The 27,694-nt window shown below is 44.9% G+C and overlaps 1 protein-coding gene across 1 annotated transcript in view; it reads right to left on the bottom strand.

The window, feature by feature from the left end:
- LOC126355146 (BMP and activin membrane-bound inhibitor homolog) overlaps window positions 1–26,790 on the bottom strand; it is a 212,445-nt gene extending 185,655 nt beyond the window's left edge. Inside the window, exon 1 of the mRNA XM_050005341.1 lies at window positions 26,603–26,790. Coding sequence (XP_049861298.1) covers window positions 26,603–26,693 — 91 coding nt within the window. The 5' untranslated portion in view covers window positions 26,694–26,790. The remainder of the gene's footprint in view (window positions 1–26,602) is intronic.
- Window positions 26,791–27,694: the final 904 nt, after the last annotated feature.

The following is a 27,694-nucleotide window of genomic DNA, read 5'->3' as shown; positions in this document are numbered from 1 at the left end:
CATCTTGGGATAATAAAGAAATAAACGAATAACAAGGTGTTTTGCATCAAGGCGGACTCAATTTCTGATATTACTGAAGACGGTGTTGTAAAACCACTCCGCCTGTTGCAGCACGTCCTTCCAATAGCGTTTTTTTTCTTTTTTAATCCGCCAGTGTACTGTCAGAAGCGCAGCCTCATCAGGGGTTCGGATGCTGTAGACGTGTCTTAATTGCGATGTGAATACGTCAGAAGCGTGCAATATCTGATCAAAGCTATCCGGGCACCTACTACTGGGCGTTAATATGAGGTGTGTCCACCCTTTATGACGTCTTGAACTCTGCTGGGGATTCATTCAACAAATTGACTGAATGTCTGGAATAATGGCAGCCCGTTCTTCCTCAAGAGTCGAAACCAAAGTAGGTCGCCCGCATCTCGTCGTCGTGCGGTAGCGTTCTCGCTTCCCACGCCCGGGTTCGATTCCCGGCGGGGTCAGGGAATTTCTCTGCCTCGTGATGGCTGGGTGTTGTATGCTGTCCGTAGGTTAGTTAGGTTTAAGTAGTTCTAAGTTCTAGGGGGCTGATGACCATACATGTTAAGTCCCACAGCGCTCAGAGCCATTTGAACCATTTGAACCAAAGAAGGTAGCGATGTTGGACACTGAGGTCGAGAGCGAGCGAAGTTTACGCCCTCACTCGTCCCTAAGATGTTCTGCTGGGGTCAGATCGGGACTCTGAGCAGGCCAGGTCATTTCAGGAATGTCACTGTCCACAAACCACTGCTTTATGGAAGGGTGAACTATAATGCTGATACAAACAATTTCCGTCTCCGAACTGTTCCTCCTCTGCACACTAGGTTGTGATGCGTGTTTATAACCACCCACATTTAACATACTGTGCTTAAGAAAATGTAGGGGACCACACCCTAGCCACGGAAAACACCCCCGAACCGTAACACCACCTCCTCCATACTTCACTGTTGGCATCACATATGGCGGCAGCCATAGTTATCCCGGTATTCGCCAAATCCAAATACTTCCATCGGACTGCCACAGGGTACAGTCATCCACTGTCAGTGGCGGAGGACTACACACCACCTCGATCGCCTCTCAGCTCTGACAACAGAAATATTTCGCGTATGGGGAGCTAATCGATCATTGTACACCATTCTTGTTAGTCACAGTCATTTTGCTAACTGGACTCCCGGTATCATTACCAACTCACGAGTGACTTCTTCCGCTGCCTTCATGCGATATCCTACACTCACCTCCTGCTATGCTCGAGGGTCCCTGCCGGCAACACATGAAATCTACCTGATCTTGGTTTATCTGTGGCTGTTCCTTTTCACTTCCACTTCACATTCACATCAGCAATAGCTGACTTGGGCAGTTTTAGAAGGGACTGAAATGTTCCTAATGGATATGTTGCAGAAGTGAAATCCAATGCCTAATCCACGTTCGAAGTTACTGAGATCTCCTGAACAACGCATTTTACTGTTACTGCTTCTCTACTAACACAAAACTTACCACGCGGGGTAGCCACGCGGTCTCGGGCGCCTTGTCACGGTTCGCGCGACTCCCCCGTCGGGGGTTCGAGTCTTCCCTCTGGCATGGGTGTGTGTGCTGTCCTTAGCGTAATTTATATTAATTAGTGTGTAAGTCTAGGGACGAATGACCTCAGCAGTTTGATCCCATAGTTCTTACCACAAATTTCCAAAAAACACAAAACCGCCTCCTTTTACAAAGTCGAGTCCGCACCTCGTGATGTTCAGTTGTCAGTTCTGCATTACGTGTAGGCGTGTCCTGACACTTCTCATCAGATTGTGTATATATGAGAAGTTACTTATTTCTGCAGTATATGACACGTCAATGTCCTAATGGCGTAGCTTCCACACTTTGTTTGCTACGTTATGTGAAAAAAGTGTTTCACATGGCTCTGAGCACTATGGGACTTAGCATCTGCGGTGATCAGTCCCCTAGAACTTAGAACTACGTAAACCTAACTAACCTAAGGACAACATAAACATCCATGCCCGAGGCAGGATTCGAACCTGCGACCGTAGCGGTCGCGCGGTTTCAGACTGAAGCGTGTAGAACCGCTCGGCCACATCGGCCTGCTGTTATATGAACATACTCAGTTTCGAACATCTTTTATTATAAAGCTTGCCATTTATTTCACTCTGTCGGTTTATCCATGAATAGTCACTATCAATCTACATGTTAATTTTAGTAACAGCAGGCATAAGCTTTTTTAAGCACGTGCTCCAAACACAACCTTTGTACTCGTGTTCGATGCATCGCTACATCCGATATTCGAGTACTTTATTACTTTGTCTGTGCTTTGATTTCCTTACTGTCCCTTGTTCTATCAAATGACCCCACTCCCCATCTCTCTCTCTCTCTCTCTCTCTCTCTCTCTCTCTCTCTCTTCCTCCCCTATCCCGTCCACCCCTCTCTCACTCTCTCTCTGGGTTCCAAAAAAACGCCATCAGCTAGTAATTAAGATGAAATTTCGCAACAGATTACGTTTTGAGGCAAAATTTTTCACTCGAGACTTCTTTTATTTTGATTATCATCGATTTATCATTCACTGTTGAATTAAGTTCTGTCCCTGATTTATCCGTCCGTTATAATCTCCAGCATTTCGTATCCAAGTTGGTTCTGCTTTCATTCAAGTTGGTTCTGCTTGTTTCTGTCGTCAGTCCATCTTCCATTGGATCGTACTCTACGTCTTTTTCATCGCCCGAGGAATCCAACACAGAATCTCCGTACACCTCACATCATTTCGTCTCGTTATACACCCAGCCCATCTCCACTTCAGTTTCATAACAGGTACTTTCGAACGACTACGCAGCCGAAAGGTTAGCGGCGCTGTACTCGGTGCGGAAGGACCCGCTTTCGATTCCCGTTACTTCCTCGGATTTTACTGAGGTAGGAAGTCTGGAACGCGGTCCACACAGCTTCTTGAGGCAAAAGAAGGAGCTGCTTGAATAAAGAAGCGGCGGTATGCTCAGGGAACGTCTGCTAGCAGTAACGGCTGCAGGGACTGGAGACTGCTGATTACATGTCCCGTGATCATAAACCGCTCCTCGCACTGCCTTGCAGGCACCAGTTACCCAGCTGGAACGGGCATTACGTTTAACAGCTTCCACCACATCCTCCAACTCGTGTCTTGTCTTCGTTTTTCTTTGCATACTTGTTTGACCCAAAATGCATCTTTCCTTCCATTATTAGGCAACCCTCCAATTTTTGAACTGTTCCAGCACCTTAGGTCCATGTTTCACTTTCGTACGTTAGTTCTGGCATGCACTGGTTCTATACTTTCCGTGTAAGGCAAATTGGAATTTGCTTCTCGGTACAGCAATCGGTTTCTCAAATGAACACCACGCTGTTTCTCCTGTTCTCTGTTGCATTAAGGGCGTATCCGCTTGTTGCTGTGAGTTGTCCTAAAGACACAAATTTGTCAGCTGTTCCTATAATTTAAAAATTGCTATACTATTCTCTAAAACAGGTCATTCTCTTTCAGGCGTACAAATGCTCGTTACCAGTTGCTTGCTGTCGCCGCGTACGTGCATCCTAATGCAGCTCAAAGTGAGGGAGTGTTTTCGCTTAGTCACTATCAAGAATTACTCTGTCTTGTTACAGAATCAAATACGGAACCGAGATGCTCCAGAGCAGGAGCAATGACTATGCAGTTGAACTGAAAACGAAGGCCAATTCACAACCGCGGGGTCGCCGTCCAAATAATTTCACGTCTACCCCCGTGTTTCACAATAATGAGCGAGAGTACGTAAAGGTCTTGTGTTATCTCTCTATGTTTCCAGACTATTAATGTGAAATACAAGGCGCGTTGCCTCTTTCGTTTGTGGGAAGTTTCATTCTTGCCTGTTTATCAGCCCATCTTTACACTTCTAGGCTTGTGAAACACAGCTTGCCTTTTTTTACACAATATTGCCAATAGCAGAAGCAGATGAAGATGTGGATTCCATCTTCCTATAGTTTACAATATGGTAGATATTTTAGAATGTGTTCAGATAGTAGAAGGGGTTGAAGAGGAAGACACCATTTTTTCTAATTTTCTGATGATAGTAGTGCAAATCGTTTCGATATGTAGAGCCAGGAAGGTAATGCGCATGTACTGGCAACTGGAAATCTGTGCCAGACTGGGAGTCGGATTTTCTGGTTTTCGCGAAGAGTCGCCTTTACCATTACGCTATCGTAGCACATCGGCAAGCCGGACTCAAACACTGATAGTGAACTTTCCAAATATGAGTTCCAAACGACTACCAATTGAATTAAATGCGATGAAGGTCGAGGAGGTATGACGTCAATAAAGATGCAATGTCATGAAAAGATATGAGCGAAAACCGGTCAGACCCCTTAACGTAACGAGTTTGTCGAGATAAATGAAATCTGTTCGCTAAGTGACGCTATTCACACATTCCGTGTGGAAGAAATGCAGGTGGTAGCACTAGGTTAGGGAAATCATTGATGGGAACATGAACGGAAGTCAGGCCTGGAGGCGTGCTCATATGACTTAATGATTACGAGGTCTGCTCACGATGAGCACAGAACTCGGGTTCGAATTACACTCTGACAAAATTTCTCATTAATGACGACGTCTTCAACTTTCTTGTAAACGGAGAGGAATCTTCAGACATAAAAGTAACTTCTGGCGTACCCCAAGGAAGTGTTACAAGTCCATTATTTTTTACGTTATGTGTAAACAGTGCATAACGTCGGAAGGTCCACGAGGCTGTTCTCTGACAGTGCTGTCGTGTACACAGGAGTCACAACGCTAGCAAATTGTAGCGAAATAAAGGAAGACCTGCAGAGGGTCAATGCTCTGAATATAAATAAATGCATTGTACACAAATAGACAGAAGTGCTGTTAATGTGTAATTAAACAACTGCTGAACAGTTAGTGGAAGCTGTCACTTCGGAAACAGAGGATTGTAAAGTACGACCACCACATTAAACTACTCTTAAGAAAGGCTGTTAAGAAGTGCTGTTAATGTGTAATTAAACAACTGCTGAACAGTTAGTGGAAGCTGTCACTTCGGAAACAGAGGATTGTAAAGTACGACCACCACATTAAACTACTCTTAAGAAAGGCATATGCCCGCAAACATACAAATCCATAGTTCGACAGTTGCTTGGGTACTGGTCGTCAGTTTGCAAGTCTTGCCGGAATTAATGAAGATCCAAAGAGGAGCTGCACTTTTTGCCACAGATTCGCTTAGTAAGAGATAAGGTGTCACAAAGACGCACAGCCAACTCTAGTGGCAGATTCTACAAGAGAGAAACGTTCTGCATCACAGTGTGGTCTACTGTTAAACTCTAGAGGGAGTATGTTCAATTAGTAATGCTACACTTTTTTCTGATTGCAGGTTCGTTGTATTTAACACTCCAGTAGACTATATTATTGCCCAATCTTTGGCTTAAAACCTGTTTTTTCAACATAACTCCGTGCAATGCTATGGTCTTACACCACATTACTGGCAGGGCCTCGTACCGCTCTACTGGTCTACGTCGGAGCATCAATAACTCCCCACCGTACTCGTACTTCTTTGCGAGGGGTGCATCCTTTTTTGGGCGAAACAGATGAAAGTCGGAAAGTGCGAGATCCGGGCTATAGGGTGGACGAGGAAGAACAGACCAGTCAAGTTTTGTGAGCTTCTCTCAAGACCAAGAGTTGTCATGAAGAAATAGAAGTTCGCTTGGACTTTGTGCCGACGAACACGCTGAATCATTTCTTCAATTTCCTGAGCGTACGCGAGAGATCGGACAGGTTTGCACGATCTTGCTGCGGTGATATACGCCTCTCCCAGCGACCCACCGAGCTTTTGTTCTGAGTAGACATTCTACAAGCGCCAACGAACATCTGCGATGATCAGGTTTACCGCCAAAAGAAACTCAATGACAGCCCCTCTCACATCCGTTACATGTGCCATTTTGAAGGCTCCGTATAGCAAGCGGAACTTCATGAAACTATAGGGGCTGAAGTGGGAATATTCCACGATGTCTCACAACAAATTCCGCATTTTTCAACAGAAATTGGGACAGAAACGAATGTGTTGCATTACTTATTGAATTCCCGACCTACAATACTGGCCATTAAAATTGCTACACCAGGAAGATGACGTGGGTAAAGACGTGAAATTTAACCGACAGGAAGAAGATGCTATGATATGCAAAACTGATTAGCTTTTCAAAGCATTCACACTAGGTTGGCGCCGGTGGCGACACCTACAACGTGCTGACATGAGGAACGATTCCAACCGATTTCTCATTCACAAACAGCAGTTGACCGGCGTTCTCTAGTGAAACGTTGTTGTGATGCCTCGTGTAAGGAGGAGGAATGCGTACCATCATGTTTCCGACTTTGCTAAAGGTGGAATTGTAGCCTATCGCGATTGCGGTTTATCGTATCGCCACACTGCTGCTTACGTTGGTCGAGATCCAATGACTGTTAGCAGAATATGGAATCGGTGAGTTCAGGAGGGTAATACGGAACACCGTGCTGGATCCCAACAGCCTCGCGTCACTAGCAGTCGGGATGACAGGCATCTTATCCGCATGGCTGTAACGGATCCTGCAGCCACGTCTCGATCCCTGAGTCAACAATTGGGGACGTTTGCATGACAACAACCATCTGCGCGAACAGCTCGACGACGTTTGCAGCAGCATGGACTATCAGCTCGGAGACCACGGCTGCGGTTACCCTTTGCGGTGCATCACAGGACAGGAGCGCCTGCGATGGTGTACTCAACGACGAACCTGGCTGCACAAATGGCAAAACGTCATTTTTTCGGATGAATCCATGTTCTGTTTACTGCATCGCTATGGTCGCATCCGTGATTGGCGACATCGCGGTGAACGCACATTGCCGGCCGGAGTGACCGAGCGGTTCTTGGCGCTACAGTCTGGAACCGCACGACCGCTACGGTCGCATATCGAATCCTGCCTCGGGCATGGAGGTGTGTGCTGTCCTTAGGTTAGTTAGGTTTAAGTAGTTCTAGGGGACTAATGACCACAGCAGTTAACATCCTATAGTGCTCAGAGCCATTTGAATGCACATTGCAACCATGAGTTCGTCATCGCCATATTGGCGTATCACCCGGCGTGATGGTATGGGGTGCCATTGGTTACACGTCTCGGTCAGCTCTTGTTCGCATTGACGGCACTTTGACCATTGAACGTTACATTTCAGCTGTGTTACCACCCGTGGCTCTACCCTTCATTCTATCCTTGCGAAACCCTACATTTCAGCAGGATAATGCACGACCGCATGTAGCAGGTCCTGTACGGGCCTTTCTGGGTACAGAAAATGTTCGACTCCTGCCGTGGCCAGCACATTCTCCAGCTCTCTCACCAACTGGAAACGTCTGGTCAATGTTGGCCGAGCAACTGGCTCGTCATACTACGCCAGTCACTACTCTTGATGAACTGTGGTATCGTGTTGAAGCTGCATGGGCAGCTGTACCTGTACACGCCGTCCAAGCCCTGTTTGACGCAGTGCCCAGGCGTATCAAGGCCGTTATTATGGCCAGTGGTGGTTGTTCTGGGTACTGATTTCTCAGGATCTGTGCACTCATATTACATGAAAATGTAGTCACATAATACACCCGCTTATCATCTGTATTCCATCTTGGTGTAGCAATTTTAATGGCCAGTAGTGTAGCACGGTGAGTTGTTATACTGCTTCCTCTTAGAGATTCGAGCTTACACCGCGGTTTAGCAGCAGTTGTTCGTCTTGTGTACCATTAGCGACCGCAAATGAGTGGAAGTGGCAGTCTAGCACAAAGCACCATCCGTTACACACAATATGGTAGGTTTTAGTTGTCGATGTGCTTAAAATACGATAAGGATGGCCTCCAGCGTTATGCCATGGGGTACGTAGTTCGCCGGCGAAATGTTCCGTTGTGAAACCGACCGATTTGTGCGGCGCAGGACACTTTTGTCCTCGTAAAGTACCATCCGGAGGGGCGCCCAGAGGAAGACGTCGGCATTACGAGTCGCCCCCGGCAGCCGACAAAGGGCTGTGAAGGCGCCGCGGCGCCGGCGTCTGTTATTAGGGGGGGCTGCGGACCGCGCTAATCGCGCAGTAATTGCGACCGCCGCAAATGAAATGGGGGCGCTAAACACAGCCTGCTGCGCCGGAATGTCGGCGAGGGGCGGTAATGACGGACGAGGGCAAAGCCGCGGGCGGCCGCGCTGCCAGGTCGGGGGCGCCCAAGACAGCCGGCAGGCATCCACTGGGCGCCCGCAAACCGTGTTCCACTGAGCGCACAGCCGATTCTCCTTCCACTTACCGCCACCTGTGGCCCACGTTCTCATACCGAGCTTGTTCCTCGCCTATGTTGTCGTTGTTGTGGTCTTCAGTCCTGAGACTGGTTTGATGCAGCTCTCCATGTTACTGTGCAAGCTTCTTCATCTCCCAGTACCTACCGCAGCCTACATCCTTCTGAATCTGCTTGGTGTATTCATCTCTTGGTCTCCCTCTACGATTTTTCCTCTCCACGCTGCCCTCTAGTACTAAATTGGTGATCCCTTGATGCCTCAGAACATGTCCTACCAACCGATCCCTTCTTCTGGTCAAGTTGTGCCACAAATACTTTCAGAAACGACTTCCTGACACTTAATTAAACCTATACTCGATGTTAACAAATTTCTCTTCTTCAGAAACGCTTTCCTTGTCATTGCCAGTCTACATTTTATATCCTCTCTACTTCGACCATCATCAGTTATTTTGCTCCCCAAATAGCAAAACTCCTTTACTACTTTACGTGTCCCATTTCCTAATCTAATTCCCTCAGCATCACCTGACTTAATTCGACTACATTGCATTATCCTTGTTTTGCTTTTGTTGATGTTCATCTTATACTCTCCTTTCAAGACACTCTCCATTCCGTTCAACTGCTCTTCCAAGTCCTTTGCTGTCTCTGACAGAATTACAATATCATGGGCAAACCTCAAAGTTTTAGTTCCTTCTCCATGGATTTTAATTCCTACTCCATATTTCTCTTTTGTTTCCTTTACCGCTTGCTCAATATACAGATTGAATAGCATCGGGGAGAGGCTACAACCCTGTCTCACTCCCTTCCCAACCACTGCTTCCCTTTGATGTCCCTCGATTCTTATAACTGCCATCTGGTTTCTGTACAGATTGTTAACAGCCTTTCGCTCCCTGCATTTTACCCCTGCCACCTTCAGAATTTGAAAGACAGTATTCCAGTCAACATTGTCAAAAGCTTTCTCTAAGTCTGCAAATGCTAGAAACGTAGGTTCTACCAGTTTTTCCATTCCTCTGTAAAGAATTCGCGTTATTATTTTGCAGCTGTGACCTATTAAACTGATAGTTAGGTACTTTCACTTCTGTCAGCACCTGCTTTCTTTGGGGTTGGAATTATTATATTCTTCTTGAAGTCTGAGGGAATTGCTCCTTTCTCATACATCTTGCTCACCAGATGGTAGAGTTTTGTCAGGACTCGCTCTCCCAAGGCTGTCAGTAGTTCTAATGGAATGTTGTCTACTCGCGGGGCCTTGTTTCGACTTAGGTCTTTCAGTGCTCTGTCAAACTCTTTATGCACTATCATATCTCCCATTTCATCTTCATCTCGCCTAATAATCTTTTATTCTGTCACTTTGTGATATTCCCTCCCTCCGCTGCTCATAGTGCCCCTGACCTCGATATAATTCCGTCTTGCAGACAAAGTCTCCCCGCTTTTCTTCAGTTTCCGTATCATCTAGTTCTCTTGTACCCATCTTCCTCGATTCCCTGTTGAACATGTCCCAATAACAGTTTCTTCCTCCAACTTTTTTGCCCTCGACGGCTGTCTCTAGTACGATGAAAGTTATCCTCTAATGTCTTCATAAACGTTATCCAGAATTTGGTTGTTTAAGCTTTAGCAGCAGCCGCGGTTATAGAAAAAACTTACTGAATTTCGGGTCCGCCTTTTATACAAACAACTGTTGCTTATAAACACCCAAATATGCTTCAGCGCCTTTGTGCCTTCATCAATGGGTAGCTTTCATGAGTCCTGCTCAACGTAAACATGTTTTAAGTAATAGGCTAATCATATAAGTAAATGAGGCCTAAGACCGTTTATACCTCTTGTGGTGCCGGCCGCTGTGGCCGAGCAGTTCTAGGCCCTGTCACGAGGGTTTATAATTGCTGCACGTAAGCAAGCCACATCAATAACAGCAACTACTTTCGGTGGTACCGGGTTCTCTTTATACCAGATTTGACGCTAATGGGTGATACAACAGTATATTTCATTGCTTGTTCGAAGAAATGGTTCAAATGGCTCTGAGCACTATGGGACTTAACTTCTGAGGTCATCAGTCCCCTAGAACTTAGACCTACGTAAACCTAACTAAGCTAAGGACATCACACACATCCGTACCTGAAGCAGGATTCGAACCAGCGACTGAAGCGGTCGCGCGGTTCCAGACTGTAGCATCTAGAACCGCTCGGCCACTTCGGCCGGCTGCTTGGTCGATTTACACATTATACTGCAGAGAAGGAAAGACTAAAGTAGTTTTAGTTGGAGCACAGCTCAGTTAGTTCCATTCTAATTGACTGATAGCCACGTATATTTAGATGTTTGCTCCAACTTAAACTCCCAAGATGGATAAAGCCAGACATCTGATTGTTGTGACTGATTCGAGTGTTTGATCGGAGTTAGCATAAACAAACAATATCAGGTCTCTATGCGTGACTATTTGTAAGTTCTACTTGCCGACCACAACATTAGGCCTACCAGCGAAAACATGCTACTGTCGGAGCACAAAAACTGGGAATATGTTCCTGTTTCTTTAAAAGACTGACTGAAAAGTGGGGTACCAGCCGCCTCATTCTGTTTTCCTCGGCACCTTTAAAAATTATCCCAAAACTTCTGGCTTGAGAAGATGTTCGGGCTCTTTTAAACTTCCAAATTACTTCAAACTGCCACAAGCTCAGCTCATCGCTGTAAGTCGCTCACAACCATCCACTCCCAGCTGCCCTTTCTCACTCACTCCTTCAACCAACCCATTGCCAATATCTCTTTGTGTCTCTCTCTGTCATTGTCTCCTGCGTCACAGCCACAGTCCCCTTCGTTTCGCCGTACTGCTGCAGTATCCCCCCTTCACTATCACTGCCTCCCTTTTGCTATCTCACATTTCAATGGCTCTCTTCTACAGCCACTTTCTGTTTCTCTTCATTCCTTCTCCTCTCTCCACTCCCCCCCCCCCCCCGCCCCCGGCAGTCACCTTTACCCCACAGCCACTGTGTTCCTATGTATCTTCCTCTCACACTGCCCGCATCTCGTCGTCGTGCGGTAGCGTTCTCGCTTCCCGTGCCCGGGTTCGATTCCCGGCGGGGTCAGGGATTTTCTCTGCCTCGTGATGGCTGGGTGTTGTGTGTTGTCCTTAAGTTAGTTAGGTTTAAGTAGTTCTAAGTTCTAGGGGACTGATGACCATAGATGTTAAGTCCCATAGTGCTCAGAGCCATTTGAACCATTTTTTTTCCTCTCACACTACCGTTGTCTCCTTTGCTCTTTCTATAGCACAACTGTTATCTACTACGTTCAAGTATTTATTATTTTCCATCTCTTTGCCATTGCTACAGTCTTATTCTCTCTTAGCTTGAAAAAGCGCGAATCTGTCCGCATGGCAAAATTTTTGGGGAAAAGTTGCTGAGGAAGGCAGAATGAGGCTGCTCCTATCCCACTCTTCAGTGAGAGTCTTTTCGAATAAAGAGGAACATATTCACGTTTTTTGTGCTCCTGTAGGAGGATTTCTCCGCTGATTCCCTTCTTTTCCTTGCTGCAGCATGCCATGTGACTTGTATGAAAATAAATGTATTGGTCAGTAAACTTCAGATAGTTGGCAAAAGTAATTCTGCACCTCAGACCGAATTTTACGTGTAAAAAATTTCGCATGTTCTTCTGTATTACATCATGTGGTCCCTAGATGACAACGGGGACACTTAACATCATATTTCTACGTGCTACATCACTTTAAAAATTACTTTTTCGCATCACACGGGATTTTGTGCGTATTATATGTGTAAAAGCAGAGTAATTTGGAACTTCTGTATCTCGTAAACAGGTAAAGATTCGAAGAAAATTTTGAAGTTTCTTCAAGATCTGGATGTTAGATCTACTTTGTATAAATTACACCCAGTTGCTGCGAGCAGTCGTTTCGGAATCTGCGGATGGGTTTTCGAGTGCAAAAAACAAGTTTTTGTGTTGTTTCTGTATATTGGATAAACATTTTTGATAACAAGGAGATGGTTCTTCTATAAAAATGCCTAGAGAATGTAGCGTTAAGATTTGAGCAATTTGCTGTGGTTGTTTATTACTAAGATATCGCCTCATAACCAAAATGGTTCAAATGGCTCTGAGCACTATGGTACTCAACTGCTGAGGTCATCAGTCCCCTAGAACTTAGAACTACTTAAACCTAACTAACCTAAGGACATCACATACATCCATGCCCGAGGCAGGATTCGAACCTGCGACCGTAGCAGTCGCACGGTTCCGGACTGCGCGCCTAGAACCGCGAGACCACCGTGGCCGGCCCTCATAACCAATTTCGCTTGTGGAAGTAGGTTAACTTTGACCCTCTGAATCACGGAAACGGATAAAGATATCAAGAAAATCTATCATGATCTTAGGAATATATCGTAAAAATTTCAGCCATTTGCTTTGCATATCCGTCTTGAAAACCTCGGCTTGGTTTTGGTCCACCAGTGACGGCGAAAATTTAGTAAAAAAAAAATCTCGTTTTTCAAGGAACTGCCCACGGATTAATGGTCCCATCAAGCCCACCGTAGACTACATGAAACTCAAAAAGAACCAGCCGAGCTGCTCCATTTGTCTAACCAAGAGGAAGTGTGTAATATTCACACTTTGATCCTGTACTGTAAGATAGTGATACTAAGACGATCCTTCTCGTGGGTATCCACAGCACTTGATCTTACCTTTTCATCACCAACAGAATGAGCACCGGAAAATCCCATTTTGATTGATTGATTTGGGGGAGGGGACCGAACATCAAGATTATCGGATTAGGGAAGGAATGGGGAGGAAGTCGGCAGTGACCTTTCAAGGGAACCATCCCGGCATTTATCTGAAGCGATTTAGGGAAATCACGGAAAATCTAAATCAGGATGGCCGGACGCTGGTTTGAACCGTCGTCCTCCTGAATGCGAGTGTAGAGTGCTGACCACTACCCATTTTGTATGCGGAGCGTTTTGGAACACATTCGGTACGCATGCAGTCGCGTACATAACCTGGAGTGAGATCGCTTCGCTTGGCTTATCGTGAGTCAGTGCGTATTTGCGATTGGAAGTATATGCACAGCCGACCTGGAAGCATTGACAAAATAGCGCGTTTTTCCTTACTCACTACTAGACCTGTTCACTGTAACGTCATCGCCAGCTTCCGATAAAGGTCAAGTGCAATAGCAGCGTGATCGGGTAGTAGTGCCGAGCTTTGTGTGTTCCACATGTCGCATATCTCTTTCTTGTTGCCGCCCAACTGTTGCGTTCTGTTGTACTGTTGGGGAGTGCAGGAACTGGGTCAGTGGCGTAAGTGAAGGGAAGAGCTAACAATACAGCACAGTGTGGGAGTGAAGTAGCTGCTATCGAATTCGCGGGACTCGTCGCTATCGGCTAGAGCGCTGGCCGTGTAGCGGGTCGGGCGAGTGAATTGTTTTCGGCGGCTGCGATATCTGTCCGGGGATCTAGAGGGCGGACGCATACCGCCGGCCGACCTGGTCTGTAAATCAGAAGCCACGCACTCTGCGCCAGCCACCTGCGGGCGGCCGGGGCTCGGCTGAACGCTGCCCCAGAGGATCCTCTCCGTGTCTGTTTGTTTTTATGACGGCCCTAAACAACAAACAGTTCTCTCCACATGCGGCCCCGCTGCTATCGTCACGCGTCTGTACGCGTGTAGTTTACCCGGCGCACATGTCACACAGCTATAATCGGAAGTCCAATCGACGAATGGTCTACCCACGCGATAGCTACACTGTACAGTCACAGTACTCTAGATTGGTCATTATCTGCCGGAATCGAGACGCGGTTTGTACTGAGACTGAATCGCTTCTGCGTCTTTACTCCACAAGCTACCTTACGGTGCGTGAGGAAGAGTACTTCATACACTAGTCGTCACCACAGGCGAGATGGCTAACGCAAGCCTGTGCGGTTGCACTGCACTCGAAGGTAAGCCGGTTCGAATCCTGGTGGCGGATGAAATTTCCACTGCCACTGTTTGGACGGCAACGAGGAGAGGTGATGACGTAAAGTTCCTGACCACCAGTCTTTGTACCAATGTCCTAGATTAAATGTCAAACCTCTCCGCAGTGTCTCATGAAGTGGGGGCGCCGGCCGGGATGGCCGAGCGGTTCTAGGCGCTACCGCCTGGAACCGCGCGACCGCTACGGTCGCAGCTTCGAATCCTGCCTCGGGCATGGGTGTGTGTGATGTCCTTAGGTTAGTTAGGTTTAAGTAGTTCTAAGATCTAGGGGACTGATGACCTTAGAAGTTAAGTCCCATAGTGCTCAGAGCCATTTGAACCCTTTTTGAAGTGGGGGCATACGACAGTATCGATGGCGACCCGTCTGTCTGTAAGCTGTCACTTTTCCCTCACTCACCACGCGAACGCAACAGGATAGAAAATCTCTGGCACTGGTACCAAATATCCCGCACCATGTAACGTGCATGGTCGTACTGAGTATCCTGGGTTTCCTTCCTGAGAGCTGTTAAGCACATTTTCCCTGATGTTTCAGCAGATATTCCCAATTTCGTTTCCGCAGAGCGCAGGTGGAGTCATCCCAAATACATAGGGTTCGCCACGCCTTCATGCGACGCTCCGTGTCGACAGGAAGCGTCTATTTGTTTCCCGTAACAATAAAACTAATTTCAAAGCTGCATTTTACGTGCCCGATGATAGAGCGGTCCCAACTTAGTGTAGTGCGATATTCGTTTCGTAGACATGTGTTAACATGGTCAGTAAAACACGGAGAAAACTAGTTCTCCAACAGCGATTGAGCAGCGGTGCTGCTTGGCGGTTGCAGTCAGTGCAGACAAACCAGGGCGACGCGCGAGTCGTTGGTTACTCATTCGTTTTACTGTCCCTCTCAATACATGTCTATAAAACGAATATCACACTAGACTAATTTCGGACTACTGTATCGAGTGACATGGAAAATTCCGATTTATAAACGATGTTGTTCGTAATCGAAAAAAAAAAAAAAAAACTGATGCTTCCATGGGGTGTCGCATGAGATACGTAATGAATAGTACTTGTTTGAGCCGAGTCCAACTACACATTACAAAAACGAAATTTCGAATATCTACCTAAACTTAAAGAGAAAACCAACCAATGACTTAGAGGAGGGAAATCCTATATACGTAGATCTAGAAGAACGGCTGATTGCAAGGATCCGTATGAGCCCGATTTGCTCTAATTTTGTCGTCGTGGTCATCTCGTGAGAAACGTGTTTGAGGAAGTAATACGTTCCATACACATCTTGAAATGCTGGCTATCGCAATTTCAGCAGTTAACCCCTCTATGGCGAATAACGTCTTTATTGCGGCGTTTGCCACTGGAGTTTGATGGGGCTCTGTAAATAGTGTAGCACTAACTAAAGGAAGCCATGACGAACATTCCAATGTTCTTTAGGTGTTCTCTACCCCCTCTATTGATACTACGTGGTAGGGCTCGAAGTGTTGAGCATTAGCCTACTCAGCAATTGACCGAACGAGATTTTTGTCAGCTACCTCTTTCGTGGCTGGATTACATATCCTTAGGATTCTTCCAGTTGAACTCAGTCTGGTTTTATGTGATCGTTCCACTTTACGTCACTCCAAACTCAATCGTTTCTCTTTAAAAGGCTCCAGATATTCGTACTGCATTTTATTACCAGCACTCAACAAACGCGGCATCCTGTTAGCAATTAACTTACGTTAGTGGATAACATGTGCCAAGATATGCGTGTGCGGTACTGCAGTCGAGATAATTTGACATTTATTCGGGACAGGCGCCATCTAAACATATTTTTATCTCATTACTACTTTTCTCCTAACGTAAAATTTCACAGTTGTATATTTTGACTAGGTTACGCTGCCACCTGCTTCCTTTAAGTCATTGTTAGAGATCGTCTGCAAACATTAAGGTACTCATCGCCATCATCTATAGTTTACAGTCCCTGCCTAGGTCTGAATGGAATTTAAGCCTCTCCATCTTTTCCCGTCCTCGCACCTCGTCTGTCTCTCCTTGCCGCCCTTTGTGACCGAGCGGTTCTAGGCGTTTCAGACTGGAACCACGCGACCGCTACGGTCATAGATTCGAATCCTGTCTCGGGCATGGATGTGTGTGATGTCCTTAGGTTAGTTAGGCTGAAGTAGCTCTCAGTTCTAGGGGACTGATGACCTCAGACGTTAAGTTCCATAGTGCTCAGACCCATTTTTTTGTCCCTTCACTTCGTCCCAATCTTCTCCATCACACATTACTTCACTGCAACGATGCATTCGTCTCTGTGTCTAACTCCGTGGCGTCGTATTGTCCTATCTTGACAGCCTGCAAACTTCTACTTTTTTAACATGCCCCTACTATCTTAAGCCTTTTCTATGGTCTCTTGCATTGGCTTCTCTTTCACTCGCTGTCTCATTCCTTATCGTATCCATTCTACTTAGTCCAATCCTCATTTTAAATTACGTCTCGCAAGCCTGTATCCTGTTTACCAGCGATTGCTGTGCATACATGGGTATTGGAGCACAATATACTCGCTACAACACTTGGTTTGCTTCTTAGTGGTACATCGTTACACCAAATCAGGCAGGAACTCACGCTTCACTAATCTCCCTTTCGCTCCTCCCACTGTTTTCTATTACGCTCCTAACGTCATTGAACTTCCCACTTTCTTTTCCACACATCCATTGTTACTATCATGTTTTTCCTCATCACAAACATGAGGTACTAACGGCTTTATATTGTTACATGTGAATACCTGATTGAGATGTTGCTTTTCCCTACTACACCAGTATCGCCAAGTACCGGATGGAGAAGACAGAAGACGAACAGCAACCGTGTCTAACACATTAATTGGCGAATTGGTTATTAAAGGCCTTTTGCCTTGCCTTTGGAATTAATTAAGAGAAAGGAAGCGTATCTGTAGCCAACATAACAGAAACAAAATGTCGTTCTATACGCACCTGACTAACTCAGAGGGTGGTAGACTTCCCACGTTGCCTCGTTATCCTTGTTGTAGCCAGACATAATGAGGGGATAAAAACAGGGGTCAGGGGCTGGCGCCAGAGATGTGTGCTGGCGATTGGCCGCCGCCGGCCAGCAGCAGGTGGCCCGACTTCCGGCCACGCACATCCGAGGCGCCACTGCGCCGCAGACAACTTCCGGCGCCATTCTTTTGTTCTGCCGCGAGACGTGGCGCCGCTCTGCGCCGGGTAATGAGTCAGTTCCCACTCCCCACTAGCGGGCCGTTGCACTGCACTGGGGTGGGGCAGGGGCGAGGGTACACAAGTAGCGAGTCTAAAACCTCGAGCGCAATCAGCGGGACAAGGGGTCCCGGATTTCTCAAGCACTTGTAAAAGAGAACACAATCTGTCAAAGTTCACCAGTTTGTACAATTATTTGGCAGTAGGCTCTTTTTTTTTTTTTTTTTTTTTTTTTTTTTTTTTTTTTTTTTTTCAAACACAAACCGCGTTTGAGAGAAGTTCTGATTGACACCATATTTGACAAGATGTCGGACATTGTTTGTGTTCATGTTCCGCCGCGCATATTTCGCTATCAAGGATGAAAATAAAAGAGCGCTGGCAATTACAAAAATGGCGGAAGTGTTGCATTTCTCACAGTCGTATAATACGCAGAAAGACGTTAGAAATTCTTCCAATCCATGTGTGGCATACAGCAAACCAGTGCTTAACAGTATTGGTTAAAAATCAGTCTGGGTTTGCAATCTTAGTTTTTTTTTTATTTTTCAGCGACGCGTTTCACCTTCACCTTATCTAGGCATCTTCAGGTTACCTACATAGGAAACAGACAACAAATACATCTATTTAAGAATCGTGGTCGCTCCTGTGACCGGGAACGCGTTATGCAGATCTTGGTGCCTCTCGCGTCCATATAGGAAAGGTAATGACTTTACTATTTTATATTTCCAGTTTTTACTGAATTTAACGAAGGTAATGTTGACCTGATATACTTGACGGTGCCCTTTGGCTACACTGACTAAAGGATTCTTCTAAGAAATATCAAATAGGTGTTTGCTCTTTCAATAGGTGATCTGTTTATACTTTCAATAGGTGATCTGCTTATATATGCTTATAGATTATCCAAGTCTGCACAACGCGATCGCGATTCTTAAATAGATGTATTTGTTCTCTGTTTTCTATATAGATAACCTGAAGATGCCTAAATAAGGCGAAACGTTGAAAAATAAAAAAGACTAAAATTGCAACCAAGACTGTTTTTAACGAATAGACGTTAGAAAGATAATCAATATTTTGCGCACAACATAAAAGCGAGAGCGCAATGAAATAAAAAATAAAAATCGAAAATATCCGGTTCTTCCACGGACGATGTATAAAGGATGTTCAAAATAAAATGCCGAATACTTTGAAAGGTGGTAGTACTCATCGAAACAAGAAAAATGATTTTATGAAAGATGGGTCTGGAAATGCATACTTTCAGCGATATACACGTGTTTAGAGGAGGGGTTCAATGTGGTGTCCATTGATGAGAATGCACACTTCCGTCTGCCCCGGCGTTAGGAATGATGCACCCTTTCAAGTACGCCTGGTTGGCGTTGTTCCTATTGGTAAGCACTGAAAACGCGACACTGTAGTGTCCGCAAATCGCTGATTGCCATGGCGTAGGCTAATTCCTTCAAGTGTCCTCATAACTGAAAGTCTAGGGGATTGAGATCTGGGGTTCCACGTGTTTCCTCATCGTGGTTAATGACCTTTGATTAGAGGATCACGTAGAAGATAGCAGATTTCCGCAGAAGTGTGCCTTCTTTTTCAGCGTGAGTGAAAAGTAATTCTATCAAATCATCAAGAGTTTGGCTGTGCATTTGGAAAAAGTTGATGTGATCATCAGGTTCTGAATGTAATATTTCCTTTAGCAGATTTTCATGGTTGTGTACATCTCTCAATTTCAATCATAAGCTGGCCCAGCGTAGTGTTTTATTTTTCTTCTTTGCACATAGTGCTAAAGTCAACGCAAGAAATGCTTTGTCTGCATTGGCAATCATTCCTACAAGTGTCAAAATAGATTTATTTTTGGAGAGGGTCCGCCTTGCGCAAAACAGAATTATTGTTTTTACTTTCAAAACTGTGTTTTGCTCTCAAAAACATCTATTTGTAAGCAAACACAGGCAGAAGAGCTTTAGGCTCAATATACCAGGTGATCAAGACCCAGTATACATTTGAAAACTGAATAAATCACGGAATAATGTAGATAGAGAGGTACAAATTGACACACATGCTTGGAATGACATGGGGTTTTATTAGAACCAAAAAAATACAAACGTTCAAAAAATGTCCGACAGATGGCGCTTCGTCTGATCAGAATAGCAATAATTAGCATAATAAAGTAAGACAAAGCAAAGATTATGTTATTTACAGGAAATGATCAATATGTCCACCATTATTCCTCAACAATAGCTGTAGTCGAGGAATAATGTTGTGAACAGCACTGTAAAGCATGTCCGGAGTTCTGGTGAGGCACTGGCGTCAGATGTTGTCTTTCAGTATCCCTAGAGATGTCGGTCGATCACGGTACACTTGCGACTTCAGGTAACCCCAAAGCCATTAATCGCACGGACTGAGGTCTGGGGACCTGGGAGGCCAAGCATGACGAAAGTGGCGGCTGAGCACACGATCATCACCAAACGATACGCGCAAGACATCTTTCACGCGTCTAGCAATACTTTTTTTGTGTTCTAATAAAGCCCCATGTCAATCCAAGCATGTGTGTCAATTTTTACCTCTCTATCTACATTATTCCATGGTTTATTAAGTTTTCAAATTTATACTGACTCTTTGATCACCCGGTTATTCATATCAAAACACTTCGTACAGCGTGACAACTGCTTCAAAAGTGATGATAAATTTGACAAACATTGTTGGTAAGTCTCTATGCTTGTTTGAGAAACTCTTCTTTGTTTTCGTCAGTCTACTGAACGGTATAGTGCGTACAGCTATGGATTCCTCTCCTGTGCAGCCTCTTAATATCAGAGTAACACCTGCGCCCAGCGCCCTCAATTATTTGTTGAATATGTCTCAGCGTGTGTCCTCCCCAATAGTTTTGCCCTTTACAGCCCCCTCTAGTACCATGGAAATATTTCCTTAATGTCGTAACACATTTCTTACCACCCTAGCCCATCTTCTTCTTGTCAACATTTTCCACATGTCCCTGTCCTAATTTCCTATCTAATCAGTCTATCTAATTTCCAGCATCTTTCTATAATACCACTCCTCAGACGTTCCAGTACTTGTCTTTTACTCTCAATTCATAGTGTATTCTCAATAGACTGGTCATTACATTCAACAGATGCTGCAACTCTTCCTCGTTTCCACTGAGGATAGCAATATCATCGGCATATTTTATCACTGATATCCTTTCACTGTGAATGTTACACCCACTCCTGAACTGTTTTATTTCCGTCATTGTTCCTTCGATATACAGATTAAGCTGAAACACTACATCCCTATTTTACGATCTTTCTAATCTGAGCATTTCATTCTTGGTAATATTAGAGAATCCTAAACCTCGTGCATATCGAAAAACGTATTTTACTATGACTGTGACTGTGCGGCATTATCAAAATTCTGAAAACATTTTCTGAACTGTTTTGAGATAACTGACACATATTGTGCATCTACACGTTGGCCCTGTGTTTTTGTAAACCGCATCCAACGTCTCAGCAAAATTTTCCCATCGTGCAAAGCTTGCGGATCTCTAAGATACAATTAAGCGTGAAGGACTCTCCGGATGAATAAGGCTAGAAATACCGTTTAATTACCTGGAAACCGATTACTGATATTCATCCTGAGATTCCTTCACCAATCGAGCAATTAAATGCGTATCTGAGAAAAAAAAATTCTGGCCCAATGCTCAAGTTCTAAAACACACGATGGATTTTCATTTTGACTATTAAAATTGGTTGTAATATTTTGTATTTCTCGTGTAATGCCATTGTTCCAAGGCATTAATTTCGTACATTTAAAACTAATTGGAAAATTTAACTTATTAACTTGTATGCTACTGAGGATTGCTCTGAACCTGTTAAATGTTCTGACTATTTTTATAGAACTGACTTCACCAAGTGATAACATAATTCACTGTCAATGTCTCGCAATTTCATGTCAAAGATTTTATTTAAATTTTCAGCTCACGCAAACGTAATCAGTTTATTTAAATCTCTTAGGTTGTGTACTTCCAAACGAATGTTGGCATTATTTGTTTACTGAAGACAGACATATGGGACAGAAACACGCAATCAGACACTACGAAATACGCGTGCACCTTGCAACCGGCCTGATCTTCTCGCCAAATACAGAGCGAGGTTCTCATCATAGGTGTCATAGGTGTGAGCGTATTCCTTTCGACAAAAATCTCTCGTCTGAAGGGTTATCTTTGCACTCGTTGTGGCGTAAGGTCCGACAACGCAGTGGTCGTTTACAGGCGAAGCGCTTTCACTGTACGGTAGCGTATTCGGAAGGAATCACCGCGGAGTACGCTTGAAACAGCCCGAGTGCTGCCATTACCAAATTGGGTGGCTTGATAGTAATCCGCGCGTAGGCTGGTAATGTTGGCCACTTTAATTATGAACCTGTGGGTGTCCTGTTCGTTGAAGACATTAGGTTCGAGATTCCATTCACGAGACTCGTCGCTGTTGGGCATTGTTTTAGAAAACTGCTCCACAATAGAAGTCTCCGAGGTACACGCGAATGCATCCACAGAGAATGAGCCCTAAATGCCAGAAAACCGGTTTGGCCGGGAGAAACAAAAACACTTCGCAACAATACGGGAGCGCACGCTGCCATCTGTTCAACCTGCTTCATCAACGAAACCATCTTCCATGTATAAATAAAGTGTTACTAACACGAAACGAGTTGTGCGAAGAGTAGACTTTTTTCCCGAACACGGTAGGAAAATATCCGTTGACATTTCCTGGTAATGTGGCTGCTTTACGGGGTATTTCAAGTCGCAATTTCACACTAGAGTGTGGCTTTGTTATTGATATTTGATCTGCTTCTTTCTCTTTGATACGGGGTGTTTGATTATAAATCAAACGGGAGAAGAGAGGAAGTTTAAATAAGGAAATAATTCTAACAACGTAGGTGCGGAAACCAATGGTTTCCCTGATACGACGTATTACGATCAAGAACATGAACACCTTATAACAGTCAGTTCTGCACAAAACCCTGAGGAACGTCACTTGCAATACTGTCTAAAACGTTGGTCAATTTTATAAATTACCACAGCTGTCAACAGCCCAGAAGAATTTTACTGACACATCATAACAGAGTCCCCGAGGATTCAAACTTCAAATATGCACTTGAGAACAAACACATTACAAGAGGGTTCAACATGGCCCTGTTCCTGTGATCGCAGGTCTCACCTTGTCTCCTCACTGATGCCCATATTCGTTCAAAAATTCTAGGAGTGTTCCGAACGCACTGACAACCATCCACAATGCGTTCCTGGAGTTCAATAACATTAGCCACAGGGCTGGAATACACCACAGCGTTTAAATGCCCCTACACAAAAGGCCAACGGACTCATCGGTGCACCTGGCAGAGCGCTGTTCACCAATACTTAGATATTCTAAGTCTCCCCCCCCCCCCCCCCACGGAAGCTGAGTGGTCAGCGCGACAGAATGTCAATCCTAAGGGCCCGGGTTCGATTCCCGGCTGGGTCGGAGATTTTCTCCGCTCAGGGACTGGACGAACTGTCTACCCGACGGGATGCCCTAGTCACACAACATTTACATTTAGATATTCTAAATGATGATGAAATCATACGAGGGCAGTTTATTACTTTGTAATTTACACCTCACTTGTGGTGTTTCGAAATAAACGAACACTTAGAAGTCATCAGTGTTATTACACTACCATGATTGTACTCCTGCCCATACGTCGTAATGGGGTGTCTTCGGACCTACGTTTGGTTATTCTCTACTCGCAGCTTCCTTTTTTACCTGTGCTAGTCAAACACCCTGCACTTAATTACTCTAAAATATAACAACACTTTAGTGTTAAATTTCAAAGTTTCATCTTCGTCATGTGGCAATGACAGTTACGCAGTACTCTGAAGCCTGTGACGAGATTCAGATCACGAGGATCCAGACTCAGACAGGCAACAACAAACTATATGAAGCATTTCACTTTTTTAGACAACATTTAAGAAAGTAGAGACGGTGAACCAATTCATACCTATATTCCGTATTCAGTCAGAAGTCAACATATCACAAATGACAAACGCAGTGATGTTGTGTTATTGCCGTAGCACCAACGAAGTCTCATAGTAGCAAGGCATATTTCCTGAAGAGTTGTATGCTAATTAAGGCGGACGCCAAGACGATTTCTCAGCTGTGCGGCGCCGACTCCTTTCCCACCAAACTGGTGTTGTGCCGCGAGAACATTTCTCAGCCGAACGGGTTGTTGGCTGTTCGCGTGCTCGTTGTTCACAACTGGGTCCGTCGCTCGCAGCAGCTCAGCCCGAGCCACCTGCTGTTTGGTTTTCCGGCGAACACAAATTTCTATGCGCTCGAGAGCAAATGTAGTTCACAGGTCGCTCTGCGCGTTTGTTATTTCCTCTAGCGGTTCAACAAGTTCTAGACTGTGCAAGGCACCTTATGGTGTATGGTGGAGGGTACCTCTGGTCCACTATCGTTTCTCCCCTTCCCTGTACCACTCGCAAGTGGCGTGTGGGAAGAACGAATCTCTGGATGAGTTCTAATTTCTCCAATCCTTTCCGTGTGGTTATTTCCCGAGACGTATATATGGGAGAAAGTAAAATGTTCCTCGAGGCTTCCCGGAAAGTGCTCTCTCGGAATTTCTTGATAGTAAAGCTCTCTGTGAGGCAGAACGCATCTCTCGAAGCGTCTACCATACGAGTTTGTTGAGCAACTTTGTAATGCTCTTGCCCCTAAATGATTCCGTGGCGAAAGGCGCCGCCCTTTGTTTATCTCGTCTATTAAACCAACGGAGAAAGAATCCGAGACCGATGAGCAATACTCGAGAACCGTCGAACAAGTGTTCCGTAAACAACTACTTTCGTGGATGAATTACATTTCCATAGAAGCTTCCAACGAACTTCAGCATGGAATCTGCTATTTCTGCAGTTTGTTTTGTGTGATCATTCCAATACAGGTCGCTCGTGATGGTCACTCACAGGCAGTTTAGGATAGTGACTGTTTACAGTGATTTGTCGCCACCGGTGTAGTGGATTTCTTCACCTACTCAAGCGGAATACGTTACAGCCACTCCCTGCAACAATAAACAATCTTCTGCTGGTCTTCCTTCGATTCTCTAAACTTCTCGAGTTCTTCCTATAACGACCGGATCATCTGCGAACAGCCTCATGGAGTTTTCGATGTTATCCACTAGATCATTTAGATCTTATTGTGAACATGAATGGTACTAGCATGCTTTCTTGTTTTACTCCTGAAATTAAGTTTACATCCGTCTATTCTGTCCCGTTAAGAGCAACGTGTAACTAACTGCAAGGAAGTCCTACATATAACCACAAACCTGGTCTGATACGCGGTAAGCTCGCATTTCTTTCACTGGGCTGCAGAGCGTAATTGAATTAAATGTCTTTCTGAGACCAAGGAATACATCATCAAAGTGAGTTCGCTCGCGGGCATGATGCCTCGATTGTACTCTGCAGATGATGGACTGCAAAACGCATTATCTCCATTACAAATAGAATCAGTAGGTACAAAGACATCCATTCTGGTGTCTTGTGGCAACGGCAGGCAACTAGGTGGGTGAATACCGCAAAAAATATTTATCTTGGCTTATTATACACTGCACCTATAAGCAGCAACACAGATCAATAAGAACAAGGAATCCCTGAGGATGGGTGGACCCATAACTGCAAAACACGTAGAAGTCACAATGAACCGAGCATTGTTGCAAGAAGATATTTGTAATGAGACTGTAAACAAGGAAAACGCCAGCATTGGTCGTATAAATCTGAAACCGTTTCATTATTATTATTGCATATCGATTTCAATCATAGAGTAATCATATACAGTGCAACACAGTGCCCAGTGGACTCGTATAATCATGCACAAAATGTAAGTTCGAGCATGGGTATCTATCGTGAAAACCCTGCCAACTAGCAAGTGAAATTTAAGATTTAGTTTGAATCTTACTTGCTAGTTGGCATGTTCTTCACGATAAATACCCATGTTTGAAGATATATGGCTCTCGATTATATGAGTCTATGCAATAATAAAAAGAAATGGTTTCAAATTTACACGATCAATGTTGGCGTTTCCCTTGCTTACAGTACTTCTTGCGTGATCATGGTGCACAAACTTCCTAATGGAATCGAATCTTTGTAATAAGAAGCCTGTATGGACCTAAAAACAACATTTATTACTATCACGCCATTGAAATTAAAAGTTTTGGGTGCATCAGAAACCCTGATCTTGAAGAGTTCCAAACGAAGAATTACTAACGAGCCGTTACTATCCACAAAAAAGGAAATACGAGGGTTGAAACTTTAATAGTGGGAACTATTTATTTACAGCTCGTGCGAAATAGATACGCGTTTCAAAGTTTTACTGCCCTTAAAAGTAGTCACCAGCTCGTGTATAAATCGTTGCCAGCGATGTGGAAGTCGTAGGACGCTCTTAGCAGTGCCAGTTGTCTTGACAGTTCGAGCGGCGCGCTCTGTTGGCCGACGAATTTGTAGCAGTTCTGAAGCGAATGCCGTGAAGTGTTTCCTTCAGTTAATAAATCGAGTTGAACATACGAGGGCTTAAGTCAGGGGAGTGATATAGCACTTAGCAGCCTCATCAGTCAACAAATCATTAACAGCTTGCACTGTACGTGCTTGAGCATTGTCCTGAAAAATCATGGTCGAGTCCTGCAGAAAGTGTCATCACTTCTGTCTCTATGCTGTCCATTTTTGGAACACAATCTACGACCAGCAATTGCACGTCAATGACAATGGACGACATCGGTCTATCAGATCAACTTCTTTGCATACTTTTAGTTCGTGTTAAGCTGTTTCTGTGCCTGTAGAAAACAACAAAGACGCTGTGTGTCCGCCTCGATAAATGAAGACAAAAGAAAATGCTCGCAACGAGCTGTCATGTATTGAAATAAAACCTAAGATGAACAGTGAAGTGATCGGTACCAGTAGAATATTTCGTACCAGTTGAGGTCTTAGTAATTGTCCAATGCAGAAATTTTGCTTCCAAATACATCTGACAACAATGTTTCCTGTGATAGGGTAAGCCATTTAGCAGGTTCACAGCCTCATAACATGCATTTCTATCGGCGCAACGGGTACATTCTCCTCATTATGCGAGAAGGCGTTTTCCGTGAACTAACAGCAACACCGTGTTGAAGGATGGCAGCACTCACCACTGTTGGAGGCGGCGGCGCACAGCAGCAGCGGCAAGTGTGTGGCCAGGATCAGCGAGAGGCGCCGTCGTCGTCCGAGCACGCCCCCCATGGCGGCGTCGCTTCGCCACTCAACACGTCGCACGGTCTCGCGTGTCACTCGAGGCGTCTCTCCACGGCGCGACCGCTCATGCCCACAGCCGACAACAGACTGAGCGCATGCAGCCGCGCGCTCCAGCTGCGGGACGGCGTTTCGCCCCCCACCACAGCACCCAGCCGCGCATGCGCTCTAGGGACCGGGACCCACCGGGCGTCCCGGCGACCGCCTGGAGCACTCGGCCCCCTTTAGGAGTCCCTTCTGTTTTTTGCTGATGGGGAATAAAACGCCGTAAACCCGCCACTCCGCTGTTTCTTCATCAATCACTTCGCCTTTCGGGGGGCTACGCTCTATCTTCAGGTAATACAAAACAAAGTATAGACTCTCTTGTGTCGGTCTCTGACACACGAGCCTCTTAGGATTAATAAACTTACGGTGTACATTCCCGTCTATCCAGGTTCATAAAAAAAGTATGAGAAGAAGCCGTTAAGGGATTATACATGATGAATCTTTTTTTGTATCCGCTGAAGATGAGTGAAAGTATTTGACGTGCTACGTACTTAGCAAATAAAAGCACAATTGTAAATGAATAATTACCAACAAAATAAAATTTCAATTTCAAACTAACGTGTTTCATTTAGAAGACCTATCATTTCGTTCTTGTTGCCGCATAGCGTCTTTTTATACAGTCAACATGATAAACGTAAAAAAGACTCGCACAAGCCAGGAACGTCTTGTTTACAAAATTTACAACGTAACGTAAGCCTCATGGGCACTGGTTGATCGTTGTTATCGTGTTCAGCACAAAGACTCGTTTGATACACTAGTCTATCTTGTGCAAAAGCCTTTCATCTCTGCGTAACTGCTGCAACCTGCACCTAACTGCAACTGCCTGCTGCAGTCAAGGTGAAGTAGTAGGATCACGAATGAGGTGGTAAGGTGACGGGTCGCAATTACTTTATACACTAATGGCCATTAAAATTGCTACAACAAGAAGAAATGCAGATGATAAACGG

This window comes from Schistocerca gregaria, chromosome 3 (assembly GCF_023897955.1).
Source record: "Schistocerca gregaria isolate iqSchGreg1 chromosome 3, iqSchGreg1.2, whole genome shotgun sequence".
In the NCBI taxonomy this organism is placed as follows: Eukaryota; Metazoa; Arthropoda; class Insecta; order Orthoptera; family Acrididae; genus Schistocerca; species Schistocerca gregaria.
This window is presented reverse-complemented; position numbering and strand designations above follow the sequence as displayed.